Consider the following 26,799-nt stretch of genomic DNA (forward strand, 5'->3'; position numbering starts at 1 on the left):
CCCCTGCCAGACCAGAGCCGCAAATTTTGAATTCTTTTTTTTTAGGCACACCGCTGGGCCGCGGGTTGAGAGCCGCTGCTTTAAATAGTTCCCGAGCCCTCTAGTGGTGCTCCTGGTGGCACGCGGTTTGCCAGGCGGCCACACCGCTCTGGGATTTGCCATGGGGAGGATGGCCTAGGGTTGCCGACAGCCCCTCATTACAAGAGTTGCCCCCCCCCCATCTCTGTAAAACAAGATCGGGAATTGCTGAGTGCTACCAAAAGCAGCAAGAAATGCCCCTGGTAAATGCAGAGGAGTGCTGCTTAGTATTATTCTTAACCAGAATATCAGGAAGAGGGGTAGGGCGGGGGTGCTAGGAAAACAGTCCCTTATTTTTGAAATACAATGCTGGCAACCGTAGATAACCTGCCCATGTGGAGAGCCGCCTGGCCAACGCTAAATGTCCAAGAAGCAGGAGCCAGGCCTCCGAAACCAGGAGGTTTTAGGCATTTAAAAAAAAAATCCTTATGATTTTGAAGCTGATTTGGGGATGTCTTTCGTTTGCTTTCTGGGCCGTTGGGCGCTCGGGGCTCACACGTTTCAAGGTTCTCTTTGCAAAGATGACCCCTAGACTCTTATTACAAAACACCCAGCTGAGATTCTCCCATCGTCACGTTCTGCCAGGAGCTGGGGCTTTACGGAAAACACTGATTCTAGCAAGACTCAGAATGGGCGACGCCAACGAGAAGCAAAAGACGCAACACTAACTTGGCCCAGGGCGTTGCGATGGGGAAGGGGCCAAATCTCTTGTGGTCCTGACGTGAGGGGGGGGGGGGGGGGTTTGAACCTGCTTTCTCGGGTTGAAGCAGTCTTGAGAGCAAATCACTCAAGCTGCGATGGCGCCCTGGGAACGGAAAAAAAAGAAATCATCCAACAAAGGCTTTCTCGTTTCAAAGGCTAAAGGCAAACCAGCCCTGGTGGGACTGGCCTGATCCCACGAGCTACCGGCTGCTGGGGTTGAATCCCAGCCCTGGCTTCAGAGCGATGGGCTTTGTATTTTTTATTCCCTCTCTCTCCAGAGCTGTGATCTTGAATTCCAATTCATCCGGAGAGAACAACAAAAGCCCCAACTTGGCTCTAGCATGGCTAAGTTTGGAAAGGAACAGGAAAGCTGGGGAGGGGCGCGTGGTGTTCAGAGATCTCTCCGTGCTCACAAGAAATCTGGTTTATTCTCTGTCTGCATCCAACTGACTCTGCGTAACAAGAGCCGCACAGTGTATGGTCCAGTCTCCGTCTGGGAAACCCAACCCTTAAAGACAGTCTCCAGCCATCATCCGTTTGTGTGTGCATACGATGAAATCAACATCTACCGGCATTTGCCTATAAAAATCGAACCCTTCCAACCTAATTCAAATGATAAAACCGCATTGAACTACAGCCATCTGCCCTTGTTCCACCAAACAGCCTGTGAGGTAGGGTAGTGCTGTTATTCCCGTTGTACAGCGTGCCTCAGTTTCCTCGGGGAGACTAAGTAACCTACCCAAGGTCACGGAAAGAGTCCATGGCACAGCAGGGAATGGAATCCAAGGCTCCCAGGCTAGCGCCCTAACCGCTGCACCAGACTCCCTCTCCCTGCTGGCTGCAGAGAGAGATGCAGCGAGACGGACACTGGCGGTCAGCAGAGAGGGGAAAATCACATGGCAGAGTCAGCGTCAGCCCTTGGAAAACTTCTTAGAGATTAATTCATTGGGAGCAGTGGGGGAGATGGGGAAGTCTCTTTGTGCCAAGCAGCACTGAGAAACGGCCAGGGATATAATAAGCTCTTTGGTCAGCGCTCGGCATTCACAGCCTGTGAGCAGCGAACCTCCAGCGTGAGCAGAATTTCAAAGGAAGGCCATCTTGGGCCTCCCCCCATGATCTTTGTACACCACTGTGAAATCCTTTTGCAGCTTCTCTAACTAATCAATGACCTCTCCGCCCCCAACCCCACCCCAGTGGGTCTAGCAGACTGTCTGGGGCAAACAGGATCTTGCAAAACACACGTTATTAACACCCAGCTTGGGTTCATAACCACAACGCCACCCAGAATGACGCCCAGCTGAAATCCAGCCACCCTGCTCTCATTATATTAAGGGTTTTCTTCAGTGTCCCATGAAGCCAGGAGCTTTCAGGTTGTCGCGAAGGCAAGGCATCCTGGAGTAGGTTTCAGAGTGGTAACCGTGTTAGTCTGTATCAGCAAAAACAATGAGGAGTCCTTGTGGTATTTTAGCTTGGGCCAGAACCAAACTCCTGGATCCAAATGCCCTCCCCCCCACCACGCTCACCAGCTTTGGAACAGTTTCAGAACTTGGCAAGCGCCGATGCCAGTTTTACGGCCGCATCGCTAGATTTATGCGGGGATAAGTCAGCGGAGAATTGCTCCCTTCAGATTTGGATCATGCCTACAGACCCAGATTCTCATTTACCCTACGGACCTTTGAACTCTAATTGATGTCCTCTTAAGGCCCCTCTACTCTGCCAGAGTTGGGTAAAGAGGTTCCTAGTGCAAATTAGATCCCATTTATTTCCCTACAGGACCCTTGCTTCATTCAGTGTACAGAAAGGCCAGTGCTCTGGGAATGAACTGGGGCTGTGTAGCAAAGAAGGCTGTTTGTAACTACAGCCCTGAGCAATGAATTTCTTAGCCTCTCTGAAACTCTTTAGTTAGACATGGAAGGAAGGTAACTTAAGTGAACAGCCTCAGTTCTGCAGAACAATCTCACACAAGCAGAGATAGAGAAAATTCCCCCCCCCCCCCCCCCAGGAATTTATACGTTTTTATAACCACCACAACAAAAACAGGTGAAAATCAGTGCAAAAAACGATTAATCATTGTTCTGGGTAAATATCGGGGTTTATTTTGTTGGCTGGAAAGACGGGGGGGGGGGGGGGTTTCAGCCGATTAATGGCTCGAATTCTGTTAATGCTGTAGCCAACCACGTCAATTAACACAGAACCCAGAACACAAGGCCATTGCTGAGTTTAAGAAAACAATCTCTCTCTAATCCCCAAATAAAACTTTTCATTTGAATCAAGAGGTTACCGTTGTAGACTCAGAACTATTAGCCTATAAATATTTACATTTAACAATTGGGCCACACCATTTGCATACACTCATTTTTTTTTTAAACTTTCAAATACTTCCCTGTGTTCTGAAACGTATTCTGATACAGATTTTCGTTTTCTTCCCATTTTAGCGTGTCAGATCTTTAAACTCTTATCTGCTAACAGCTTGAAATGGGTACGTGGTGAGCGTGAGATTCATCAGTTTGTTCAGATACGCACACGCTTCAGAGCTCGTGTGCGTGCCTGTGTTTACTGTGTGTAGCTTCTAGACTAATACGTAGAGCTTTACTTCATAAACAGGGAGCTTTGCATATCCACACAGACTAATGTATTAACTTAATACAGATATCTCATGCAATGTTTTGTATATTCCTAATAAAACAAGTTATTTTTTTACATATTTGAATGATACAAAAGTAGGGTGAAAATCAGTAAAAAACTGCATAATACTTTTTGCAAAACCTGGGAATTTTTCGGTACAGATTGGTTTAAACCAAAAATGAAGGGGCTTACTCATCTTGTATATTTCCTCCCGCCCAGGTGGAGCGATGATGAACATGATGCTGCTGCTTTGGGTATTTTCCCGCCTTGCTTTTACAGACGCATTTATCTCTGGGGACAGTGCAGGTAAGTTGGACACCCTCCGAGCCGGTCAACAGGCAGCTTTGTGGTGGCTGCGGCCGAAATCCGTTCAAAGCTGATTCAAGAGGCAGTAGGGTCGAGTGCATTAGGGCACGGGGCTGCCTCTGCAGGGACCTGGGGTCTAGTCCCGGCTGTGCCTCTGACCTTGGGCCAGTAACTTCTCCTGGGTCTGTCTTGTTGAGTTGGGTTCAAGGCAGGGACTATCTCCTGCTATGGGTACATGCAGCACCCAGCAGAATGAAGTCTGGATCCTGGTTTGGGGCTCTAGGCATTATTGTAACGCTATTACAGGCAGGCCTCTTATTAAGGTTGCCCAACACTTCCCATTCTAAGACCCTGTTTTCAGTTGTTTTTAACTTTGCCAAACTTAAACCACCTGGGCTGAAAATTTTCCATGCCAGGTGTTTGACTTAGGCTGAATTTTATGGGGTGGTAGGAGGGGGGATTTTTGCTGAAATAGAGCAACCAGTTCTGAAAGTGAGGCCAGGAATAGAGACGTTCTTTGGCCCATGTTACAGAAGTCAGGTGACCTTTCTTTGACAAGCTTTAATGCCCTTGCCCCCCCCCACACTCCCCAGCTTTGGAGCAGGGACTTGAAATTTGACAGGGGGGTGGCCTCTGGATCCGGGAGCTGCCTTTTGCGGTCCCTGTGAAAATCCACTCAAATTTGACCAAGTCTTCGGTGGGAGAGGAGGGGAAGTTTGCACATGCCACATAGAGACTTAGAAAAGATGGGCTGGAAAGGACCTTGAGAGGTCACCAAGCCCAGTCCCCTGCGCTGAGGCAGGACCGAATAAACCTAGACCAGCTCTGACAGGGGTTTGTCCAACCTGTTGTTAAAAACCTCCAATGAGGGAGATTCCACAAGCCTGCTCCAGAGCTTACCTGCCCTAGAGTTAGAAAGTTCTTCCTGATGTCTCACCCAAATCTCCCTTGCTACAGATTAAGCCCCTTGCTTCTTGCCCTGCCATCCCTGGACACAGAGAACAATCGATCCCTGTACTCTTTATAACAGCCCTTCATTTATTTGAAGACTTATCCACCCCCCTTCCCAGGCATGCTTTTCTCAAGCCCAGGGCTTTTTTTAGTCTTTCCTCCTAGGTCAGGTTTTCTAAACCTTTGATCACTAAAACTTTGCACAGTATGCCCGCTGAGGTCTCACGGACCTCTGCCTTACGGACGACACCTGTTTGTACACCCCCAAAATGATATTAGCCTTTTCTGTGACTGCGGCCCGGTGTCCGCTCATTCAGACAGCTATCTGTGAGAATCCCCAGCTCCTTTCCAGCAGTACGCTCGTTAGTAGGTGATCTTAGATTTGAGCTAAATTCCCTGAAGATTCTGCCGGCTCCGAGCGAGAGCTTGGGGCCAAGCAGGAATTTTCCTGCCATGACAGAGCTGGGCTGCTGCAGTGGGGCAGGCCCCTGACCTGAGAGTAGGCAACCTTGTGCTCTCCATGACCTCCCTGCTGGGCCCATGCTAAGCTTGCAAAGTCAAGCCCGCAAGAGTTAGGAAATGCTAGCAAAATGTCCCCCATGGTCATCTTCATTGTGAGACAATCTTTAATTACATGATCGTATACTCCCCCCCGCCCACCCCCACCCCAGGGCCCCTCCTCAATCAGCACACAAGATAGAGGGTGCTCTAGGGACATATCAGAGGGGTCTGTAGGACCCCTGTTGATGCAAAGCTGGGGAGTGGGGGGGCAATTGGCATTCCTCATTTTCTGGGTGCCTGACTTGAGGCCCTAGGGCACGACTGGCAGAAGTGCCGGACGCTCGCAGCTACAGCTGTTCTCCGTAGGAGCTAGGCTTTGAGCCTGTGAAGTGCTACATGATGCTAAGTCGCATGAAAACCACCACCAGCTGCCTCAAATCAGGCACCCAAAATTAGCCGCTACGGCTGAGCTTCATCTCTGTGTGCCGCAGTTCCCCCTCTGTCAAATGGGGATAATCGCACCCTGCCCCCACATGGGGGTGTTGTGAAAATAAAGTCATTAACAGCTGCCACGTGCCCCGATACCACAGTGAGGCGCACCAGGGAAAAGACCCCAAGAAATGTCACAGGTTCGTTCTGGGCTTGGCAGGCCTCCTCGGGGCTCCTCTGTCTCCATCACCTCCCATCAGCCACAGCTCAGTCACTTGGAGAGGGTGGGGTCTGTTCCACCTTGCCACCCAGTCCCCCAGCCGGCCAAACCCCCATCCAGGTCAACAGGAGAGTCCAGGTAAAAACCTGAACCAATGTCTTATACCGGGTCTTCAGTCTGGATGCACCCCTTTAGTGCCAAAGCTTTGCACGTCCCATCCTCCAAAGGGGTATATGTGTGGGGGAGGGTGATAAGGGAACCCCCTGCCTCAGGGGGCCAGCCCACAGCCCTTGTGTAAGCAGCGAGGGTCTGTCATTTCTTACAATCCCACACCTGGGCCCTGTCCTACCTTGGCCAGTTTGCAGGCGTCTCTCTCCCAGGGCTGCATTCTCTTTCTCAGAGCAACTCTCGCATCTCCGGCACCCAGCCTCCCCTGCCAGAGCTGCAGCCTCCCCCGCCCGCAGCTGTGGTTAATGGGCCAGTGAGTACCAGCTGGAGAGGTAAAGCACCCATCTGTTAACCCCTTCCCCGCTGCCACAGCGTGAGCAAGGAAGTTAGCCCTTCTGGCTTCAGAGCAGGGCTTCATTCACTAAATTAAGCAACATTCACTAAATTAAGGCCTGGGGCCAGGCAGTGAACAGCAAGCAGAAAGCAATGCATGGAATAGCAGTTCGCCGAGCGAGCCCCGTCACTGAATAAAGCAGGGGTCCTGCGGGGAGAGGTGCCAAACCCACGCATGAAGTCTGTGGGGTCACACCCCGGGTGAATTTGCCCCAGAGGGAGGTTTCCTGAGCTGTCCCTGGGCATGTTTTAGTTAGGTCTCTACGGATACCCCTGCACGGCAGCACCAGGCGGGGTCTTAAGGTGGGTTAGTTAACTCGGGTTAAAACAACAGTGGAGACAGAACTCCTCAGCTCCCAACGTGGGTAGCAGCTCAAGTTAAAGCCTGGGTTTGTACAGCACCAAGCACTTGGCAGCCTGGTCAATGACGAGGTGCTAAGGTAATACAAATAATAATATAAGGGAACCTGGGGTTGAACTTGGAGCTGCTCACCCGATTGTCCATGGTTTCACTGCTATTTTAACCCTACCTGGGAGCTCACCCAACACCCTGCACACACTCACAGTGCTCTGATCAGGGCTCTGGGCTCAGCCCTCTTGTCAGAGTGACGTTAAACGGCGCAAGGTCCAAGCAGACAGACGTCACACTGAAATCCAGGTCCGGAGAGGGGATCACAGGCAGTTAAAATTACTGAGAAGAGACAGAAAAGCAGCAATTTATGGACAAACAGACTGAAAATGCCAAGCACTGTGTGGTGTAAGTGTGTATGTGTCCACGTGCGTGCATGTTACCAGTGATCTTTGCTGGATGGAATCGTTACTGCTCAGTTGTGTGTCATGGACCCTATACTGCACAAAACTAACTGGGTTCTCCTGGATGACTGCTGACCTTTTGTTTCCTCCCTCTCCCTGGCAGACGACCTCAAGGCTCTGAGGGTCTCCATTGCCAAACACCCGCCAGTCCGGGCAGTGCTGGCAGGCACCCTCACCATTCCCTGCCACGTCACCTACCTGCGTCCCCTGGCCACCTCTAGTACAGCGGGGCGCCGGGCGGTGTTGGGGGCGCCCCGGGTCAAATGGACCTTCATCTCTGAGGGGAAGGAGGCTGAGATCCTGGTGGCCCGGGGGCAGAAGGTGAAGGTGAGCGAAGGCTACCGCTACCGTGTCTCCTTGCCCTTCTACCCGGCCACGCCCACTGACGCCACTTTGGTGATGAGCGAGCTCCGGTCCAATGACTCCGGGATCTACCGCTGTAATTTACAGCACGGCATCGAGGACGGGCATGACCTGCTGGAGGTGAAGGTCAAAGGTAACAGCACCCTAACCCTGACATCTGTCGCGGGGATGGGGCTGGGACGGGATGAAGGTCTGGCACAAGCCCCGGAGGGATTGTAATTGCCTGACTGCCTGTATAAATCAGGCCCACTGCGTGAACGGTCAGTGGCGGGGATTGAACTGGGGACATCTGGTGGTAAGCACACAAGCCTCTAGCGCATGAGCTAAAAGGCCCGTCTCTGTTCGCTAATGCTATAGTAGCGTTGTTATATTGTATTATTATCGTATTACTCCATCTTGTTATTCCCTGCTTGACTTAGCTTTCTGCAGCTCTTGACTCTACGTGGAGGGGTTAACCCCACTTCCCCTTGCGTCGAGATGTGTGAACATAACCCCCCCACTAACACAGCGTGTACTCTGTCGTCCTCTAGTGGCTGAACTACTAAAGGATAACAGCCTACCACAGCTATCACTTCTTGGAGTTGCTCTTTTTGTTCGAGCGCTAGCTGTCTGTGCTGTGTCCAGGGTTCAATAATTGCTGACGTCTCACACTGGTCATACCGTGGTGTGTCATTAGATGAATACTTTTATTTATTGCCAGGACTGCAGAGAAGTTTCTGATATGCTGTTATTTATTTCACTTTGATGGATTTCCCTGGCAAAACCAAACAATTTCCTTAATGCACTCTGTAGGCTATTTCTCCTGGTTTCAATTAACTTTGCACACTTCTAATATTCAAGTGTTAATCTCATAAGATTCCCCGTTTCTTCCCCCTCCCCTCCTGGAGACAGGTTGTATTGCTTATGGCAAAAGCCCCCTGCAAAGTCCAGCTGGCAACGCACCCTCTCCTCTCCTGCCTGCCTATCCCTTCTCATTGGTTTCTGCCTTTCTGCAAAAACCGGCAGGAAGCCCAAGTTCGCCCATTCATTTTAGAAATGTTTCCGGCTGCTCTGATTCCTCGCTTGACATTGCCAGACATGCAATTTACACTGGAGCGATGGGCAGCCTGGTTTATGGATGATTTCCTCTGCAATTTTGCAGTGGCTCTTTAGTGGAGGGAAATCATGGTCTTGCAGTTAAAGCTTAGAAGCAGGAGTCAGGACTCTTGTGTTCTGTTACTAACTTGCTGTGTCACTCGGGGCAAATCACGTCCCTTCTTTGTGCCTCAGTTTCCCTATCTGTAAGGGGGGGAGGGGACACTAATGATTCTTGTCCAGCTCAGAGGGAAACTGTGAGTGCTAGTTTACATCAAGATCATTGCACAAAAGGGCAAAACTATGAAAAATAGTTAGCACTTATACAGCAGGCTGCATGTAGATATCTCGGACTTCCTAAAGATGGGTATTTTCATCTCCATTTGACAGACAGGGAAACTGAGGCACATAAAGACGGGAAATTACGTGGCCGAGGCCACAAAGGAAGTTGGGGGGCAGAACCGGACTTAGAACCCCCCTCTCCTGATTCTTTGCTTTCACCCCCATCCTACATTGAGTGGATGATCATGTTTTCAGAACAGTCAGCACCCAACGGCTGGAAAATGGAGAGAGTCAGGGTAGAAATAAGGTGCAAATATTTAACAGCGAGGGGCAATCAGCCTTCGGAACAACTGACCTCCGGGGAGGGGGGCTGTCCGTCACTTCAAATCTTTAAATCAAGACTGGATAAAAGCTGCACTCTAGTTCAACAAGAAGTTCCCCGCGTGGTGTCCGCATCACAGGATGAAGTTCTCAGGCCTGTGCTATGCAGAAGACCAGACTAGATGATCAAACTGGTCCTTTCTGGCCTTAAGATTTTGCATAGGATCCTATGATCCGTCATAACAGGCTACTGATGTACGCAGCAAGCGAATGCACTCAGGGCGTACAAGGACTAGGCCAGGGGTTCTCAAACTTCATTGCACTGCAACCCCCCTTCTGGCAACAAAAGTTACTACACGAGCCCAGGAGGGGGGGACCGAAGCCTGACCCCACCCGAGCTCCACTGACCCGGGCAGGGTGGCCAAAACCAAAAGTCTGAGCCCGGTCAACCAGGGCTGATGCCCTTGGGCTCAGGCTTCAGCCCCGGGTGCCGGGTCTCAGGCTTTGGCTTCGGCCCTGGGTGGTGGAGCTCGAGCTTCGGCCCTGGGCCCCAGCAAGTCTAACGCCTACCATGGTGACCCCATTATGTATTGAGACAGCACCGTAGCTGGCTGATGGTGAGAGTGCAGTACTGCACCTCCCTAATCCCCCTGGATTAATGGCCCACCAGACCTGTGTTTGCAAGGACATTTAGATGCTGTTTCACACTCTGTCCTCTAGGGGTGGTGTTCCTTTATCGGGAGGGCTCCACGCGCTACGCCTTCACCTTTGCCAAGGCTCGGGAGGCCTGCGCCAGGATAGGGGCACAGATCGCCACCCCCGAACAGCTGTACGCTGCCTATTTCAGTGGCTACGAGCAATGCGACGCGGGCTGGATCGCAGACCAGACGGTCAGGTGGGCAACTCACGCAGAGGATAGATTCAGGTGGATGCGGAACTCACATGACACATTGTTCACCTGTGGAACTCACCGCCACTGGATATTAAGGAGATGAATAATGATAAGTTCCAATACGGGGCAATCCACTTCCCCAGTACCAAAATGGAATTCTTCCTATGCCACTGTACAGTGATGATGATGATGATATGTGTTACAACAGTGCCTTGAGACCCCAGTACTGGACTGGGACCCCATTGTGCTAGGCACTGTACACACCCCTAAGGAAAAGATGGCCCGCGTGCCAAAGAGCTTGCAGTCTAAGACAATGTACATGGCTTTGGTGAACTTTTCTCCAAATTAAACACTGATTAGAGCAGGCTGAAATTTTCCACCTGCAACGATTCCAAAGCTGTCTGGAGTTTGGAGGAGCTCTTGGGCACAGTTTTCAATCTCTTTAACCTAGAGATTGCAAGCAAGCATCAGGAGGTCATCACCACCTTGTCCTTCCCATGTAGCTAAATGGGACAGGTGGTTGGAGGAGATTCCTGGAAAGGGAAAGGTTGAAAACCACTGCTCTAGGAGCCTGATTGAAACCCCATGGTTGTCAAAGGAAAGGCTCCCATTGATTTCAGTGAACTTCAGAGCAGAGTTGCTGGTCACCTAATCAACGGGCCCTAAATGGGCTAACATTTCCAAATGTGGCCACTGGCTTTGAATGCCGGGGTCTTGGTTGCCTCACCTTGGATTTTTAGAAAGTGCTGGCTCCCCTCAAAGTCAGCTGGAGCTGCAGGTGCTTTTGGAAATCAAGCCGCCAGGGTGGTCACGAAGGGGGTGTTCCAGAAAACAGTGGCATCCAAAAATCAGTGGCCACTTGGGGTGGGGCTACTTTGCCAGGGTCACCTAAGCCCTCTGCTGGGAGCCACCCAAGGGTTTAGCACAGCATCTGACCGGCTGGCTCCAGCAGTCCTTTTCTCTCTGTGGAAAATCAGTACTCTTGTTTTCTCATTCCAGGTACCCAATCCACACCCCTCGTGAGGCCTGTTATGGAGACATGGATGGGTTGCCAGGGGTCCGTAACTATGGAGTAGTGGACCCAGAAGACATGTACGATGTATACTGTTACGTTGAAGATCTGCACGGTAATTATGACACCAAAGTGCATTGCGTCCTTATCTGCCTTAATGGCCCATGCTGGATCAATCCAGTCCAGTTTCCTGTCTTTGACAGCTGCCAGTTCAGGGTCCAATAAACCCTGTAAAGGTCAACAGAGGAACAAACTACACACATGGCTTGGCTTTGGCCCTGAAGCCTTGCAGTAGCTTTGAAGAAGCATGTCAGACATAAGTTCTATGTCCTGCAGTATGCACCTGATCTACTGAGGTGCTGAGCACCCTTTGCTCCCATTGACTTCAACAGGTGTGGAAGGCGCTAAGCGCATTGCAGAACTGAGCCCTCAGTCCTGGCTACTGGAAAACATCCTAGATGCAAGTTGAGAATCTAGCACATGGGACCAAAGCACAAAAGCAGACGTACTCTAGAGTTTTCTCTATATAACCTGGTTTCCAGGAGTTATGGGACATGTTCAGGGTCTAGACACATACAGTGCCCTAACCACTGCACATATCATGGCACTGCCCTGAAGGATTATCACATGTCCTATGCTGGGGGACTGGCATGTGTCAGACCCTAGAGCACTGTCGCCCAGGCTGCTCTGGCGGGTCATTACGATCCTGGTGGTGAGCTGATCCGCACAGGTATGACACAGAGGTGGTGAAGCGTCACATGTCCTGCCCTGATGGGTCACTACACGGATGAGCTGACTTATGTGATATGGGCTATTGACATTCGCTGCCATGTGAGCGGGAAAGTGTGGGAGTGTGCAGTCTTGCTCTTCCCACGGCTATTCCTAAGTGCTAGCCCTTCAGCCATAGCATAATGCAGGGGCCAGTGTACTTACCTGGGAACCCGGTGAGCGGCAGTCTAGTTCAGCCTCCGGCACTGAGCTGTGGGGTTGCGGCTGGTTGCTGTGCCTCAGTTTCCCCTTCTGCATAACGAGGCGACTGACCTACCTCTTCGATTGGGTGGGCAAACTTTTTGGCCCGAGGACCACATCGGGGAATAGAAATTGTATGGTGGGCCATGAATGCTCACAGAATTGGGGTTGGGGTGCGGGCTCTCGGGTGGGGCTGGGGATGAGGAGTTTGGGGTGCAGGAGGGTGCTCTGGGCTGGGATCGAGGGGTTTGGAGGCCAGAAGGGGGATCAGGGCTGGGGCAGGGGTGCGGGAAGGGGTGCAGGTTCCAGCTGGCGTTGCGGGCTCTAAGGTGGGGCTGGGGATGAGAGGTTTGGGGTGCAGGAGGGTGCTCTGGGCTGGGATCAAGGGGTTTGGAGAGCAGGAGGAGGATCAGGGTTGGGGAATGGGGTGGGCCATGGGGAGAGGCTCAGAGGTGCAGGCTCCAAGCGGTGCTTACCTCAAGCGGCTCCTGGAAGCAGTGGCATGTCCCTTTTCCGGCTCCTCTGCAGAGACACGGCCAGGCGGGTCTCCATGCTGCCCCATCCACAGGCACCGTCCCTGCAGCTCCCATTGGAGTGCGTAGGAGCGGCCCCAACCCAGTACTCCGGCAGGATCGGGGCTGAGCTGCGTGGTGCGGCTCGCGGGCCAGCTTAAAATGGCTCATGGGCCGGTTATGGCCCGTGGGCCGTAGTTTGCCCACCCCTGTCTTAGATAGTGCTTGGAGATAGATGGCAGCTAATGGATCCACTGGGAGTTTGTTCGATATTGTAATTAGAAGGGTGGGGTGGGTCATGCAGCCATAGGAAAGGGTCGGGGAGGCTGAAAGAGCCCTCTTTCCTGGACTGGCCGAGACCCTCTGGGCTCTGATTCCTCCCCACTTCATCTGTGATTGCAGGAGAACTCGTTTTGGGGACCGCCCCAGACAAATTCACCCTGGAGGAGGCCAAGGCTCACTGTCAGGATCTGGGAGCGGAGATAGCGACGCCGGGCCAGCTGTACGCGGCCTGGAACGAAGGGCTGGACCACTGCAGCTCGGGCTGGCTGGCTGACGGCAGCGTCCGCTACCCCATTGTCACCCCGCGGGAACGGTGCGGAGGGAGCCAGCCGGGAGTCAAAACCGTCTTCCAGTTCCGGAACCAGACTGGATTCCCCAATGCCCAGAGCAGATACGATGTGTACTGCTTTCGAGGTAAGGGACCCGTCTCCGGGGTCGCAGAGAGATTGGTCTGCAGGCTGCAATCAGTCTTTCAGTCCTTAGCTGCCGAGGGCCTGATTTTACAGAGGTGCTGAACTCCCACAGCTGCCTCTGCCTGCAGCTGAAGTTTTGGGCGCCGAGCACTTCTGCAGATTATGACTTTACATAAGAACGGCCAGACTGGATCAGACCCATGGTCCGTTTAGCCCAGAACCCTGTCTTCTGGCGCCAGCTGCTTCAGAGGGAATGAGCAGAACAGGGCAAATTAGCGAGTGATCCACCGTCCAATTCCAGCTTCTGGCCGAGGTTTAGGGACACCCGGCGCATGGGGTTACATCCCTGACCGTCTTGGCTAATAGCTGTTGATGGACCTTACAGTTACTTACCTGGGCTTGTAGCCAGAGAGCAAGCCCTTGGGGCATAATCCTGGTTCCAGTCAACGGAGCCTGGATTTCACCCTTGAAAGAGGAGTGCACGGTGGGCGTTTCCCCAAATAAGCCTCAGTTTTCTCAAATACCCATCTGTTTTGGGTGTTTCCTGTTCTGCCCTCATCAGAGACAGTAGCAGCCTGGTGATCCACGCGAGGCACCTGCACTGAAGGTATCGAAGTGCCGTACCCCTATTGCCCTCACTTTACAGGAAGGAAACTGAGGCACAGAGATTTTTTTTTTAAAGCAAGTCTGTGGCAGAGTTGGGAATCAGACCCTGACTTCCTAGGGTCCAGAGCCACAGAACTGCAGTTGGTCTCCTGTTCCTATTACGTGTCCTTCACTGTGCTGCGTAAGAAGGGCAGCGTGACTTTCCCTTACATGACAGCATGGGACACAACAAGGCGTTGTGTGACCGCTGAGACTTAGCCAAGGGGGTTGCCCAAAATATATCTTGCTGGCTATTTTATGTTGGTTATTAGGCATGGTACCTAGGTCTTGGGGACTGGGCATGCTTCTGGATTCTGGCAAGAATCCCTTAGGGACAGTGATACTAACCCTGGCTTTTGATATCATCCGAACCCACCTGGTACCATGTGAGCTGGGTTCGTGGAGCCACTCAGCCCGATGGGTTTTCTGCAGGAGATGCGGATTCAGACTGAATGACAGGATCCCGCCAGAGAAAAAAATGCTGTGAACTGAATGTCTCTGCTTCACAGCTTGTCCCTTGTCACAAGGACGCTCCTGGCCCGTGTGTGTGTGAAGCTAGAGCAGGGCAGAACAGCTCGGCTTAAGAGGCGAGAAGTAGAAGCTGAGAGAGAGAGAAAAAAAGAAAGACTTTTTCTGGTTTAGACAGAAATTAGTTGCCTGACATATATCAGAGCCAGAACCCCAGTTGGTATAAATCAGTGTCACTCCTTTGGAATCACAACTGGTGTCAATGGGTATCACTCTATTGAAGTCAGTGGGCCAGACCCCCAGCTGGCATCATTTGGCATAGTTCTGTTGGCCTCATTGAAGCTACACTATCATCCCCAGATAAAGATCTGGCCTGTTTTCATTTTATTAAATATTATTAAATATAACAACACTGCAAAATGCCGCAGGGTCTTTCCTTGTAGCCATGGGGCCGGAGTGACAATATTCTGAGACAAAACAGGCAGGATTGGGAATGGATTTCTCAGGGGATTGGGAATGGGATAGTATGGACACTTTCCCCTCTTGGCTGCTGGTTCAATGATTGATCAGTGATGGCCAAAGCTCCTTGTAACACGCTGATGCCTCTGAGCCAACTGTGTGATAACTCAGAAGGTCTCAGTCCGGATCTGGAAAGATTTTTTTCATTCCGGTGACAAATTTTGACCAAAATTAATAATGTCATTTCCGTTAATATTTTTCTTCCAAAGCTTTTTTGGGGGGGTTCTCATTAACAAAAAAATTTTAATCTTTTTTCAAGAAAACTCAAAATGTTTAGTGAAAAACTTAAGTTCCCATGAGAATTTTTCTCTCTCTCTCGCTCTCTTTTTTTTTGGTGACTAAAAAGTCCATTTTTAGTTGGAAAAACACTTTGAAGAAAACGTGTTGACCAGCTCCTGTCTGAGTCCATGTCCCATTGGGCAAGGAGCTCTCCACATCATGAAACAGGCCACAATTTTCAAAAGGAACTAGTTCCTGTGGATGCCTAACAGGAGAGGCCTTCAAAAGGGACCTGGTTTTCAGAGGGCTTATGGGGTTTCAAGTTGGCCCCCTCCCAAATCTGAGAATCCTGGCCCCTTCAGCCCCCTCGTTGGCAGTGTTTAAAGAGGCCGCAGTTCCCCTTTGGGGGGAGATGGAAGAAGCTTTTACCACCTACACTCTCTGCTGTGGCTAATTCCAGGGCTTCAGTTTCTGAAGCTACCCATAAATTCCCTTGGGATGGCCGCCATCTTGGCTACAGCACTAAGCTGGTGTAGACGGGGCTGTAGCAGACTCATATCCTCTGGATTTCTGCAGGGCTGACTCTATAACATGTTCCCCGCTGGGTTACACACTCCCCGGGCTTTTAAGCTGTTTGGTTCAGGATTTCACAAATTAAATAGAAAGGGGATAAAATAAGCTCAGGCCAGAGAAAAGAAGAGCTAAAATGATGCAAGTGTAAAAATCGATGCCAACTGGACACCCATTTTAGCTGCAAGGTTCGGACTGAGAGGTGGGGTCGAACTCACTCAAAGTTATGGGTGTGGAGGGACGGGTCAGAGCCAGGGAGTTTTGCTTTGGTTTATTGTAAAGCAGGGAGACCCAGCTCCTCAGCAGGTGTAAATCTGGGTGGCTTTAATGGAGGTAGGCCCAGCTGAGCGTCCGGGCCAAGATTTAGCTTCACTGTTCAGCTCTGGAGCTGGGCCTGGATCTAAATCGCCAGGGTGTTCTCAGGCCTTGCTCGGATATAAACTCGAAGGGCCTGATTCTCAGTTATGCTAGGTCCCCTCTACACCCTTCTCCGGTGGTGTAAAGGGACCCTTAACCTGGATGCCATGACACCCATTTGGAGGTCCTTTTGCACTGCAAGGAACCTCGGTGTCAATGAGAATCAGGCCCCAAAGCTTGACATGGGCTGGATTTATCCCTGAGGAAACTCCACGGGAGTCACTGGAGTTCACCAGGGTGAATCTGGCTCATCTTCTCTGCCCTGCTTGAACCATGCCTCAGACGGAGAGTGAGAGCAGTCCTGCTTTGAAAGGGTATTGATTGGAAGGTGTCGCTGCCTGACACCCCGGGGACAGGCCAAGGCAGTAATCTCCCGCTTTCTTTTTGCTCACAGAAGAGACAGACTCTTTCACGGAGTCTCCAGAAAAACACCGAGCCACTGAGCCCGAGGGGGTCAAGGAGATTGTTACAGTGACAGACAAGATGGAGGAGCTGCAGCTGCCCAGAGCGGAAGTGGAGAATGAGTCGAGAGGGGCTATATACGCCGTCCCTCTTTTTCAGGACATGAGTGACGCTGAGCAGCAAAAGCCGAGCAGTGCCCCCGAAGAGGCATCAATTCCTATCTCCCGGGAAGCCCTGCTAGATAACTCCGTATCCTCAGATCTAGGACTTCACCCGCCATCACGTTTCCCCGAGAGCCAAGCCAGTCCCGAGGCAGGTCTGATTAGCAGCGATGTAAAACCAGGGAGCCCTGCCCCTCCAGCTGAGGAAGGGGAAAAGGGGAGAATTGGAAATTGCACCGAGACACCCAGGAATGGTAGGTAGAGAATCCTCTGTAGTGTGATCAGGGAACGTTTTTAGGGCAATGGCTGGAATGGGGTCACAAACGCAGCATGTGCCCAAACTCCAGAGTCCGTAGGGCTGGTATTGTCAAAGAAGCCAAAGGGATTTAGATGCCCACGTTACAATGAGAGTTGGGCACCTTTGACAATCACAGGCTAATCCAGTCTCTCCTACAGGTGGCTCGTGTCAGTTGGCCCCGTTGTCAGAATCTCTCCAAATACTTTCACAGGCAATATTTATGGAGAGAGCTGGTTGAAGAACCAGTAAGACAAAATGTAATGAACATTTTTGGATTTTTAAACTGTTTCTTTGAAACTTTGAAAAAATGTTTCAACATTTTTCTATCCAGGGGATCAAAAAACTGAAAAACATTTGTCAGAAACGTTCAACTTCTTTTTCCCCCAGTTGAAATTAAATGAAGAATCAAAATTTGCAAAAGTCCCATTAGCTCAGACTAGTGTTGGGTTTGATGCTGAAATCCCACGAAATTCATGGCAGGTCCAGAACCCAATTTGGCTGCTGGCTCCTTCCTTCCACTTTTAATAAAATAAAAGGGGTGAAAAGAGAGGGGAATTCACATATTTATGAAAAGTAAAATGTGCACAGAGCCAGTTCATTTTGTAGTTCTGGCAACAAAGGACTCGGAACCAGCTCTTCCCCTCGTGTAAATGGCCTCACTCAGTTCATTTAAATGGGAGTTCACACCAGCTGAGGAATCTGGTTTATAATTCTCAGACAAAAAACACTGTTGAAATGGAGTAAAGTTTGATGTTAAGTTAGCAAAACAAGGAGGCTGGATAGTCTAGTGGTTAGGACACTAGCCTGGGATACAGGAGACCTGCATTAAATTATCTTTTCTGCACAGACTTCTGTGTAAACGTGGCCAAGTCAGTTAGCCTCTTGTGCCTCGGTTTCCCATCTGTAAATTGGGTATAATACCATTGCCCTATCTCACAGGGTTGTTGTAAGGATAAATACATTGAAGACTGTGAGGTGCTTGAGATATAATGGTAAGAGGGCAATATAAATACCTAAGATAGATATAATATGGATGATCAACTTAAGGACAAATGTTAGAGAGATGTCGTGATGATCAATGACGACATTTGTGTTCTGAAATATTGGTTTGAAATTAAAACTGTGGTTTCGTCATGTTGAATCATTTCATTTTGATTGAAAATGCTGAAATATTTAGCTCCGACATTTCCGCTTAGAAACTTTTCATTCCACGAGAAGTTTCAATATTTCAACTTTTGCGGAATGGTAACTTAATTTGAAATGTTGACGTTTTCCCTGGGGGATGAAAACCCCTGTTTCCGATCAGCTCTGGTTGTTTGTCCTGAAGGAGGCAGGAGGTAGTTTGATCGCTGTCTTTTTCATTTGAATTTTGCAGAGGAAGAACATGGAACTGACCCGTTGGAGGGAGAGAACGTGAGGACTGCTGAAGAGAAGCAGACTCCAGGCAGCAGCCAACAGGGATCAGATGGGGTGAATCTAGTTCTTCCCACTGAGATGACTCCAGGAGAGCCCCAGTCCATGGTCCCCCACGCAGAGGTAGAAATGACTGGTGGAGACATGACCGCCAGCCCTACAAATGCGCCAGCGGAAATCTCACCGAAACTAGCCGGATCCGGTGATGCAATCAAACCCAATATGTCTCACGTCCCTGTCAGTTCCCACCAAGAACGCAGAGAGGAGCCCACAGCAGAAGGCAGCTCTGCTGATGGCTTAGGAGTGGATTTCATCCCTGGTTCATCCCTGGACCTAGAGGTCATTGCCACGAAGAAGGTGGATGCTCTGGAGCAGCTAGCTCGCACCACCAGCTCCAGGGGCATCAAGGAGGACTCTGGGGTGCAAGAGCACTCTCCTACCGTCGCTGCTTCTGCTGCCCCAACTGTGGGGTGGAAGGCAGAAGATCTCAAAGAACCAGGTCAGCGGCTCTTTACGGAACGTGCCCAGACCTACGCCACACCTCCAAGTGGGCTTGTTTCCGGGATGAGCAGCACACGCCCGGGTTCTTCTGAAGATACAGAGCTGTCTGGAGATGTGGCTCTTGGCCCAGTGTGGCCAGAAGGGACCTCAACGATTCAGGATACCCCGCTGTCTGCATCCCCTGGTATGGGAACATCCAGCCTCCAGGAGAACGAGGAGCACTCGGGTTCTACCTGGCTTCTGCAGCCCGCCGCCCCCCGCTCCCAGACGGAGGACATCCGCTCTGCCTCCCGACCGGAGGGGACGATGGTTGCCCTCACCATTTCGCACACCGAGGTAGGCCAGGTCCACACCGTGCTGCCACCCAGCGGGGAGTCTCCAGCAGAGGACGACAGCCAGACGGTGGGACGCAAGAGCGTGGAGCCGCCCGACTCCGACGCGAGTGGCCCGTTGTCAGGTGAATCATCTGAGGAGGAGAAAGCCACTGAAGAGCAAACTGTTCCCTCCGCGACCCCAGCAATGGCGGCCATCTCCCCCACGGGTACTCCTGGAGAACCAGAAGGGGAAGGATGCTCATCCAGCGCCAAGCACGGCCTCACCTCCCCCACTGCAGACGTCTTCAAAGAAGCATCGGGCCCAGCGTTGGACGGGATCCCTTCCACAGATGCCCCTTTGACCACCACCAGCCCTCTCCCCGTCCTACCAACAGACAGCGCCAGCCTGGGAGCAGGGGTGAACATTTCAGGTAACCCGTACGGCTCTGCTGCCTTGGCCCTCTGGGCAGCCATATACACCGGCCTCTCGCACTAAAAACCTCCCTTGCACACTGTGCTTTCCTCTGTCTCTCCATTCGTCTGTCTGTCTTTCTCTCCCCTCCCCTCTTCAGCTGGATCAGGGAAGTTTAAGGGTCCGGAGAAGCACATATTTGTCAAACAAATTAGTCTCAACTGCGCATGCACTTTAAATCTCTTGCTACTTCTGTGAAGTGTTTTTAACGACTGTTTCGATGAAAAAAAACCCCAACGTACTATGACTAACAACGGTACTAATAAAGCGAATTAAAAGCTTTCTAGAACAAAACCACCTTGGCTAGATCTGTGCTTCCCTTTGTCCTGATTGGTCCATTGCCTTGTGTCTTATTGCAATTTTCCTCGTGTGTGTGTGTGTGTGTGTGTGGGTGTGGGTGTGGGTGTGTCTCTCCCACTGATGAACTAATTCTCTTTACACCTGGCCTAAGAACTGTGGGCCAAACTATAAACCCTTTATGTATAGTGGGCCTGATTCTCATTTACCCTGAGGCCCCTTTGCACAGCTCTGCCGGTGTAGCTTGTTACTGTTTGCATTGTGATGGTGTCTTGAAGAGTTTTGCAAACTGACAAACTGGAAAAAAAATTCAGCTTCGGTGAATGGAAACATTTGGAGCACTTTTGAAATATTTCATTTGGATTTTGACCGTAGACCACCCCTTTTTCAACCTTTCAAGTTGCTTGAACTGGAAAAAAAAAAAAAACCCACCCCAAAACTTTTCCTTTAGAAAATGCCGAAACGGAATGTTTCTTTTTCCACATTGGTTTGAGCCCGGAAATTCGCTGAAATTGCCCCTCTCCCGTGAACAGTTTCAGTTTTGACCAAATCGGCATGCGTTGGTGTGAAAACCATTTAGTCAGAAATTCCTGACTAGTTCTAGCTGCTGTTGCTTGGGCTCAGCTTCTCTCGCTGGGGCTGCAACAGATTCATCTCCTCTGTGAATTGGCAAAGAGGGGGGCCTGGAATCTACGTTCACCAGTGAGCTACAGTTGTGTCTGGGGGGGCCCCCCCGTCAGCGATCAGGGCAAGAATGGAGTGAAAATTTTCATCCAAAACTTTTTTTCACTGAACGCTGCAGGTTCAGCCACACCAAAACACTGGCGAATTCATGTAAAAAAGAAAACCAAAATTGCAAAAAAAGAAAAAAAGCCCAGGTGTTCCGTTCTGCAAGTTTCAGAATGAAACTTTTTGATTTTTTGGTTCAGAACGACTTTGTTTAAATTATTTAAATTTTTAAATACATTTCAGTTTTTTAAAGAACACTTTAAAAATGCTCAAAATTCAAGTGCATTTTGCTCCAGGTTGAACAAAGTGTTTCATGTGACCCAAAACAAAGTTTTTTCAAACTTTTCAATTTGCCCAACATTTTGAAAAATTTCATTTTCAGTTTAATTCGAACCAATTTTTCCCTCGGTTTTTCTGAATGGCCAAGAACCGAAAAATGTCATTTGCCCAACTCTGATCGGGCCTCTGGTGCTAGGAGCGGTACAAACCCACAGGAAAGACCCAGTCCCTTGCCAGAGAGCTTACAATCCAATAAAGAGGGCTACTCTTAATTAAACTAGTATATTGCAAATAATAGCCCAAACCATTGTAGTAGTGAATTAAGAATTAAATGCAATTATGACCCCTAATAGGTTAGGGGGAGGGATAGCTCAGTGGTTTGAGCATTGGCCTGCTAAGCCCAGGGTTGTGAGTTCAATCCTTGAGGGGGCCATTTAGGGATCTGGGGCAAAAAATTGGGGATTGGTCCTGCTTCAAGCAGGGGGTTGGACTAGGTGATCTCCTGAGGTCCCTTCCAACCCTATGATTCTATGATAGGCTTCCATGTCACATTTCAGATGAAAGAGAAGGCCTCTGGCAGCACAGCATTGTGGGTCAGTGCTGAATCATAGGGAAGAGCGCCCTCTGCTGTCACAGAAACACAACCTCCTGCAGCAACCTCAGACATCTCCCATCTACTCACCGACCTAGCCTGATTCAGCTCAGCTGATATAGCCCAGTTCATTCAGATGGCAGGCGGAGAGAGGGAAATGAGTTAGCGCTAGGGTGACCAGAGGTCCTGATTTTATAGGGACTGTCCCGATTTTGGGGGCTTTTTCTTATATAGGCACCTATTACCTCCCCCACCTCCTGTCCCGATTTTTTACACTTGCTATCCGGTCACCCTAGTCAGCGCTCAGATTTCCGAGTGGTAGCCGTGTTAGTCTGTATCAGCAAAAATAACGAGGAGTCCTTGTGGCACCTTAGAGACGAACAGATTTATTCGGGCGTAAGCTTCGTGGGTTAGAACCCGCTTCAGCGTTGTGCTTCTGCCGAGAAGGCTTTGTCCTTATCCCTTAGGCTGTCGAAGGGAGTGCCGACTCTGGGATTGTAGCCTCTGGTGGAGCTGCAGTAGAGTCAGATGTGCAATTTAAGCCGTGCAACGCACCCTGTATTGGGGTAGCTGACCTGGGTTTCCAGGGTCCGATCAATTGTGCATAGGCCCTGAGTGAAGGTGCCGCGTACCCCGACAGAAGGAGATCTTCTGCCGACATAGGAATACCGCCTCCCTGGATGACGTTAGCTATGCTAACAGCAACATTTGCAGTGTAGACCAGGACCAACGGGAGACAGGGATTGTTTAGGGTGGCTTTAAGGAAGCCTCACCAGGCACAAAGAGAAATTTGGGCTGCAGATCAAGACATGTTTCCTGTTGCTCAGAGCAGAACAGTCTCCCTAAGGGAGGTATCCATCACATGGGGGCATTTTAGGTGGGACCAGACAAAGCACTTTGAGATTAGAATAGGGAAATGATCCTTACACATGATCTGTGGTAGGGTGGGACCGGATGACCTCCTAGGTCCTTTTCCTCTTTAAGAAGCTCACAGAGGCCCTGATCTCCTCACTGAGAAACTCCCACTGATCCAAAATCTTGCGATGCTCCCAGCAGAAAGCACGGGCTGACTCTGACGTGAACCAGTCTGGTCTCCCCAAGCCCTGCATCCGTTATCGGTCTTATTAAAGCAAACGCTGCCGTGATTATAAATACTGTATGCACTGCGCATTCCCCCTTTTTAATCCCTAACCCAAGGTCAAAGGCAGAGACACTGTCTTTATGGATGAGGACACTGATTTTAGTGGGAGTTAGGCACCAAAATCCGTTTGAGGATCTGGGCCTAATATCACACATCAAGTCTGCAGCAAGGGATGAAACTCAGGACTCCTAAGTCCCAGCCTAGCAGTCGATAACCACGGGACTGTCCTTCATTACTTCACGCAGCATCCTGTCCCCAGTATTGATCACTAGAGGTGCTTCAGAGGAAGATGCAAAAGAACTCCTGCAGTAGCTAGATTCGGGATAGGCAGCCGGCCTAAGCCCTAGCAGAGATCCTCTTAAGCCTTGAGGAGGTTTTTACTTTATATCTATTGCAAACCTCTGTTTTTTTAGCATTTACTCTTCTATGTCTGGATCTTCTTGTTAACCACATCAACCTCTCAAACCTCTTTGACTCCTTCTCAGTTCTCGGCCTCAATGACTTCCTGTGGAGAGGAGAGCCTCAATCTGGTTTGAAAGCCTGGTGTGTCAGTACCACGTAGGAAAGATGGTGCAGTGGTAAGGGCCCTCGCCTATCACTTGGGAGACCTGCATACAAGTCCCTGCTCTACCATGGGCTTCCACTGTGAGCTTGGGCAACTCACCTGGCCTCTCTAGGGCCCAGTTCCCTTTCTGTCTAAAGGAGAAAACAGCACGGCCCTGCCTCCCAGACAGCAGAGAGGATAAGTACATTAAAGATTAGCAAGATGCTTGGATGCTATGGGGATGGGAGATAGATAAGTACATATTTGTATCATGGACCAAGACCCTATGGTGCTGGGTGCTGTGCAAACACAGACCAAAACTACAGTCCTTCCTCCAAAGAGCTTGAAGTCTACCTATGAGACAGCAGATTCAGGCGAGGGGGATTGGAGCTCAGGAGTGCGACTCTGGACAATGCTGTCTGCTGATGTTCGTTAGGGGTGAAATTTTCAAAGCCAAATAAAAGATTTGGATGTCCATTTGCCACTCAAATTAAAATCTTCACCTGCATGTTCAGAATGCCGTGAACACTCTAACCCCTTGGAGGAATGTGATTTTAATTTTTTTAATATAATATTGATGTTTATTTTTAAGCATTTTTTCAATTTTTAATCGATTTAAAGTTTCCCGGTGACTTAAGCCCCATAATTTTGTGCATTTCCCCCACAATTTTTATTGTTTTACATTTTCACAGTTGCAGGAAATTATGGGAAGGTCAGGCAATATGGGGGAAGGGGAGGGATCAGGCAAAGATTATGGCAGGAGATGTTCAGATTCAAAAAGTTAATGCTTTATAACCGGTATAACACAAATTGTCACCATCACATGCCAAAATATACAAAGGGCATATCCTTAAACCGAACTCTAAGAAGTTCTCGAGCTGCCGATTGCTTCCTTTGCCTAGCTGTAAATTTCAGTTGTAATTGATGGAAATATTTTTCCATGGGTTTGCCTGTGCCTACGGTGCAATTGACACTTATCGGCATTCACCAATAAAAATCACATCCTTCCAAGTCCGTTAGTGAGATCACTGTAATTCTTCCCTGTTTGATAAACGGGGAAACTGAAGCACAGAATACTTCAACTAATACAAGGCTACAGAGCATGGGAATAGCGGAGCTGAGAACGGGACTCAGATTTACTGGGGGGCGAGTGCTTGGATCATTAGCCCAGGCCGCCATCCCCCGAGGGTATTTCCCAGCCAACGCCATTCTCTATCCCCGGATAAGTCTGACTCTTAGCTCAGTCCTATCTAGCAGGAGGGGACCCACCACCAGAACTCATTCCTATTCCTTGGGAGACAGCAATCCCTTCCTGAGATGCATGTCTCCACCTCCTCCCCCTCATGGCTTCTCAGACAATCCTCCCAGTGCGAACGGAACATGCGGTAGATCCTCTTGCTCTGAAAGAATCCCCCTTCTCCCTAGAGTCCACTACAGCACTCCATCCCCGGGGCCCACAAATCCAATGGCCAGTACTGAGCTCACACAAAGACAATTATTAGGGTTTTATTGAATGCCCCTCCTCACCCCCTGCCCAGCACTTACCTTCTCTAGGGATCCTTTGAAAGGTCAAATGGCCACCACCACTCAGGTCTGTCCCGTCGGCTCTGTGGGATGGAACCCCATTTGTAACAGTATCCGAGAGGGCTCGCCACGTCTGGGGGGGGGGGCTGCTGCACGTGGGTCTCCCAACATGACTGAGGTTCATGAGATGGAACCTTAAACACCGGTGCTGCTTCTTTACCCTTCTTTACCCGCAGTGGAGCCCCCAACATGGGGGTGTCTGGTCACGCTCGGCTCTCCAAGAGGACTGGGGCATTCGGTTCTTCATGCTGCCATAAGACTGGCTCGTTGCTCTGCATCTCTTGCGAGCCTTAGGCCTAGACAAAGCAGGCCTCCTCTGGTTTAAGATCTGACAGAGAGCCAGAACTTTAGGGGTATGCTCAGGTCTTGCAGTGAGGTTTGAATCCTGCCCTTTCCCAACACTTGAGAGGGAACTGCGGGTTGGCAGATCTGAGGCTTGGAGTCCACCTCGATTTACACTGCATTCTGGGCATTTCACAGATTCGGCATGAGCAGGAGAGAGGGCTGCCTGCTGTCTCCCTGGCAGCTGGCTCTGAGACCCCATTGATGGCTCCTGGAGAAGTCTGGAACAGTTGCAGCCAAGCCCGATCTCTCAGGGTGCTGCTCAGATTTGCTCCCACGATTAATGTCACCTGGGATCCCAGGGCTCAGCTCCCAGCTTCACTCTTTGAATGTGCTTTCAGATGACTGCATCCCAAACCCTTGTATGAATGGAGGGACCTGCAGCGAAGAAGAATACCGCATCAGCTGTATATGTCTGCCAGGCTATGGAGGAGACATCTGTGAAACAGGTGAGTCCAGGCGGGCACCACAGACACAGCCTGAAAGGCTGTTGTATTTTGAGGAAACAGAACAAACTCACAGCCCGCTTAGGCTGCTAATTGTCCTGCGTGCCACAGGCAATTTCAGGGCAGCAGCTGGAATAGAACCCAGATCCTCCAGCTCTAACAGCCACCTGAGCTCAAGTGGTGGAGGGGCCTATGACACACAGTTGAGCAGTTCTGATTCTGTCCAGGAGAGGGCAGTGGCACGCACACACCAGTTTAATAATAATAAGTCCCTGGTCTTCAAACCAACAATGAGACCTTGCTGGTTTTTAATTTCAGTGGAGTTCAGTGGCAGAACTGGTGGACTCTAACTCTGCTTCAGTGCATAAAACATAGCCCTTGTATAGCCCCAGAGCTGCAGGGACCTCATGCTAGCAGAGAGAGAGGACCTCAGGTCTACCTGACCCCATCTGTCCATGGCCCCTCTGCTAAGAAAGCCAAGAAGGGGGCAAATTTAATGCCAGCCAAGAAGGTGCTTTTGTTATGTGGACATCTTTTCAATTGGATCACGACCCAACAATTCAATTCATGTAGGCCACCACCCGTCTTGTGGGGCTTCAGCTCAGAGATGCATGGCTCCATACGGCCCCCCCGAGCCCTCCTGTAGACTACAGGGCTTCACTGCTGAATAACACAGCTAGAGAAAAATCAGGATAAAAAGTGTCCAGAGCTCACGCCCTGGGACAAATGACTAGCGCTATGGGAAGGATGGAAGTTCCATTTCGTGAAGGATTCCAAGATTTTGAAATATGGCTTTGTTCTGAATTGGAGCAAAACCTAAACGTTTCAAAATTCTCCACAATGAAAAAGTCCACAATAATTTTGTTTTGGGTCCATCGAAATGTTTTGCTTTGATTTTTATTTAATTTTGTATTTTTTATATATATACACACACACACACATATACACAATATAGTATTATAATACCATTACAATATACAATACAAAATAAAAAAAAATTTAAAGGAAAAATTGAAACATTTTGTTCCACAAATATTGAAATGGGATGTTCTGACATTGTCAGAACTTTTTCTCTCTGGTTTTCTTCCTAAACGAAATTCCAGTGAAACAGACCCAGTTTTGCAAAGTGTTCGCCTTTCG

At 50.0% G+C, this 26,799-nt stretch overlaps 1 protein-coding gene across 3 annotated transcripts in view; it reads left to right on the forward strand.

Annotated features, from left to right (window-relative positions):
• BCAN (brevican) overlaps nt 1-26,799 on the forward strand; it is a 58,198-nt gene that overhangs the window by 11,702 nt on the left and 19,697 nt on the right. Inside the window, exons 2-10 of one of the 3 annotated variants that reach the window (XM_073322699.1) lie at nt 3,216-3,259; nt 3,625-3,711; nt 7,290-7,682; nt 9,947-10,151; nt 11,118-11,245; nt 13,014-13,307; nt 16,539-16,961; nt 18,381-19,664; nt 25,555-25,662. In XM_073322699.1, the coding sequence (XP_073178800.1) occupies nt 3,256-3,259; nt 3,625-3,711; nt 7,290-7,682; nt 9,947-10,151; nt 11,118-11,245; nt 13,014-13,307; nt 16,539-16,961; nt 18,381-19,664; nt 25,555-25,662 (2,926 nt within the window). In that variant the 5' untranslated portion in view covers nt 3,216-3,255. The remainder of the gene's footprint in view (nt 1-3,215; nt 3,260-3,624; nt 3,712-7,289; nt 7,683-9,946; nt 10,152-11,117; nt 11,246-13,013; nt 13,308-16,538; nt 16,962-18,380; nt 19,665-25,554; nt 25,663-26,799) is intronic. The other 2 variants (XM_073322702.1, XM_073322701.1) reach the window with 2 other exon arrangements.

The sequence above is a fragment of the Lepidochelys kempii genome, chromosome 24, assembly GCF_965140265.1.
Source record: "Lepidochelys kempii isolate rLepKem1 chromosome 24, rLepKem1.hap2, whole genome shotgun sequence".
Taxonomy (NCBI): domain Eukaryota; kingdom Metazoa; phylum Chordata; order Testudines; family Cheloniidae; genus Lepidochelys; species Lepidochelys kempii.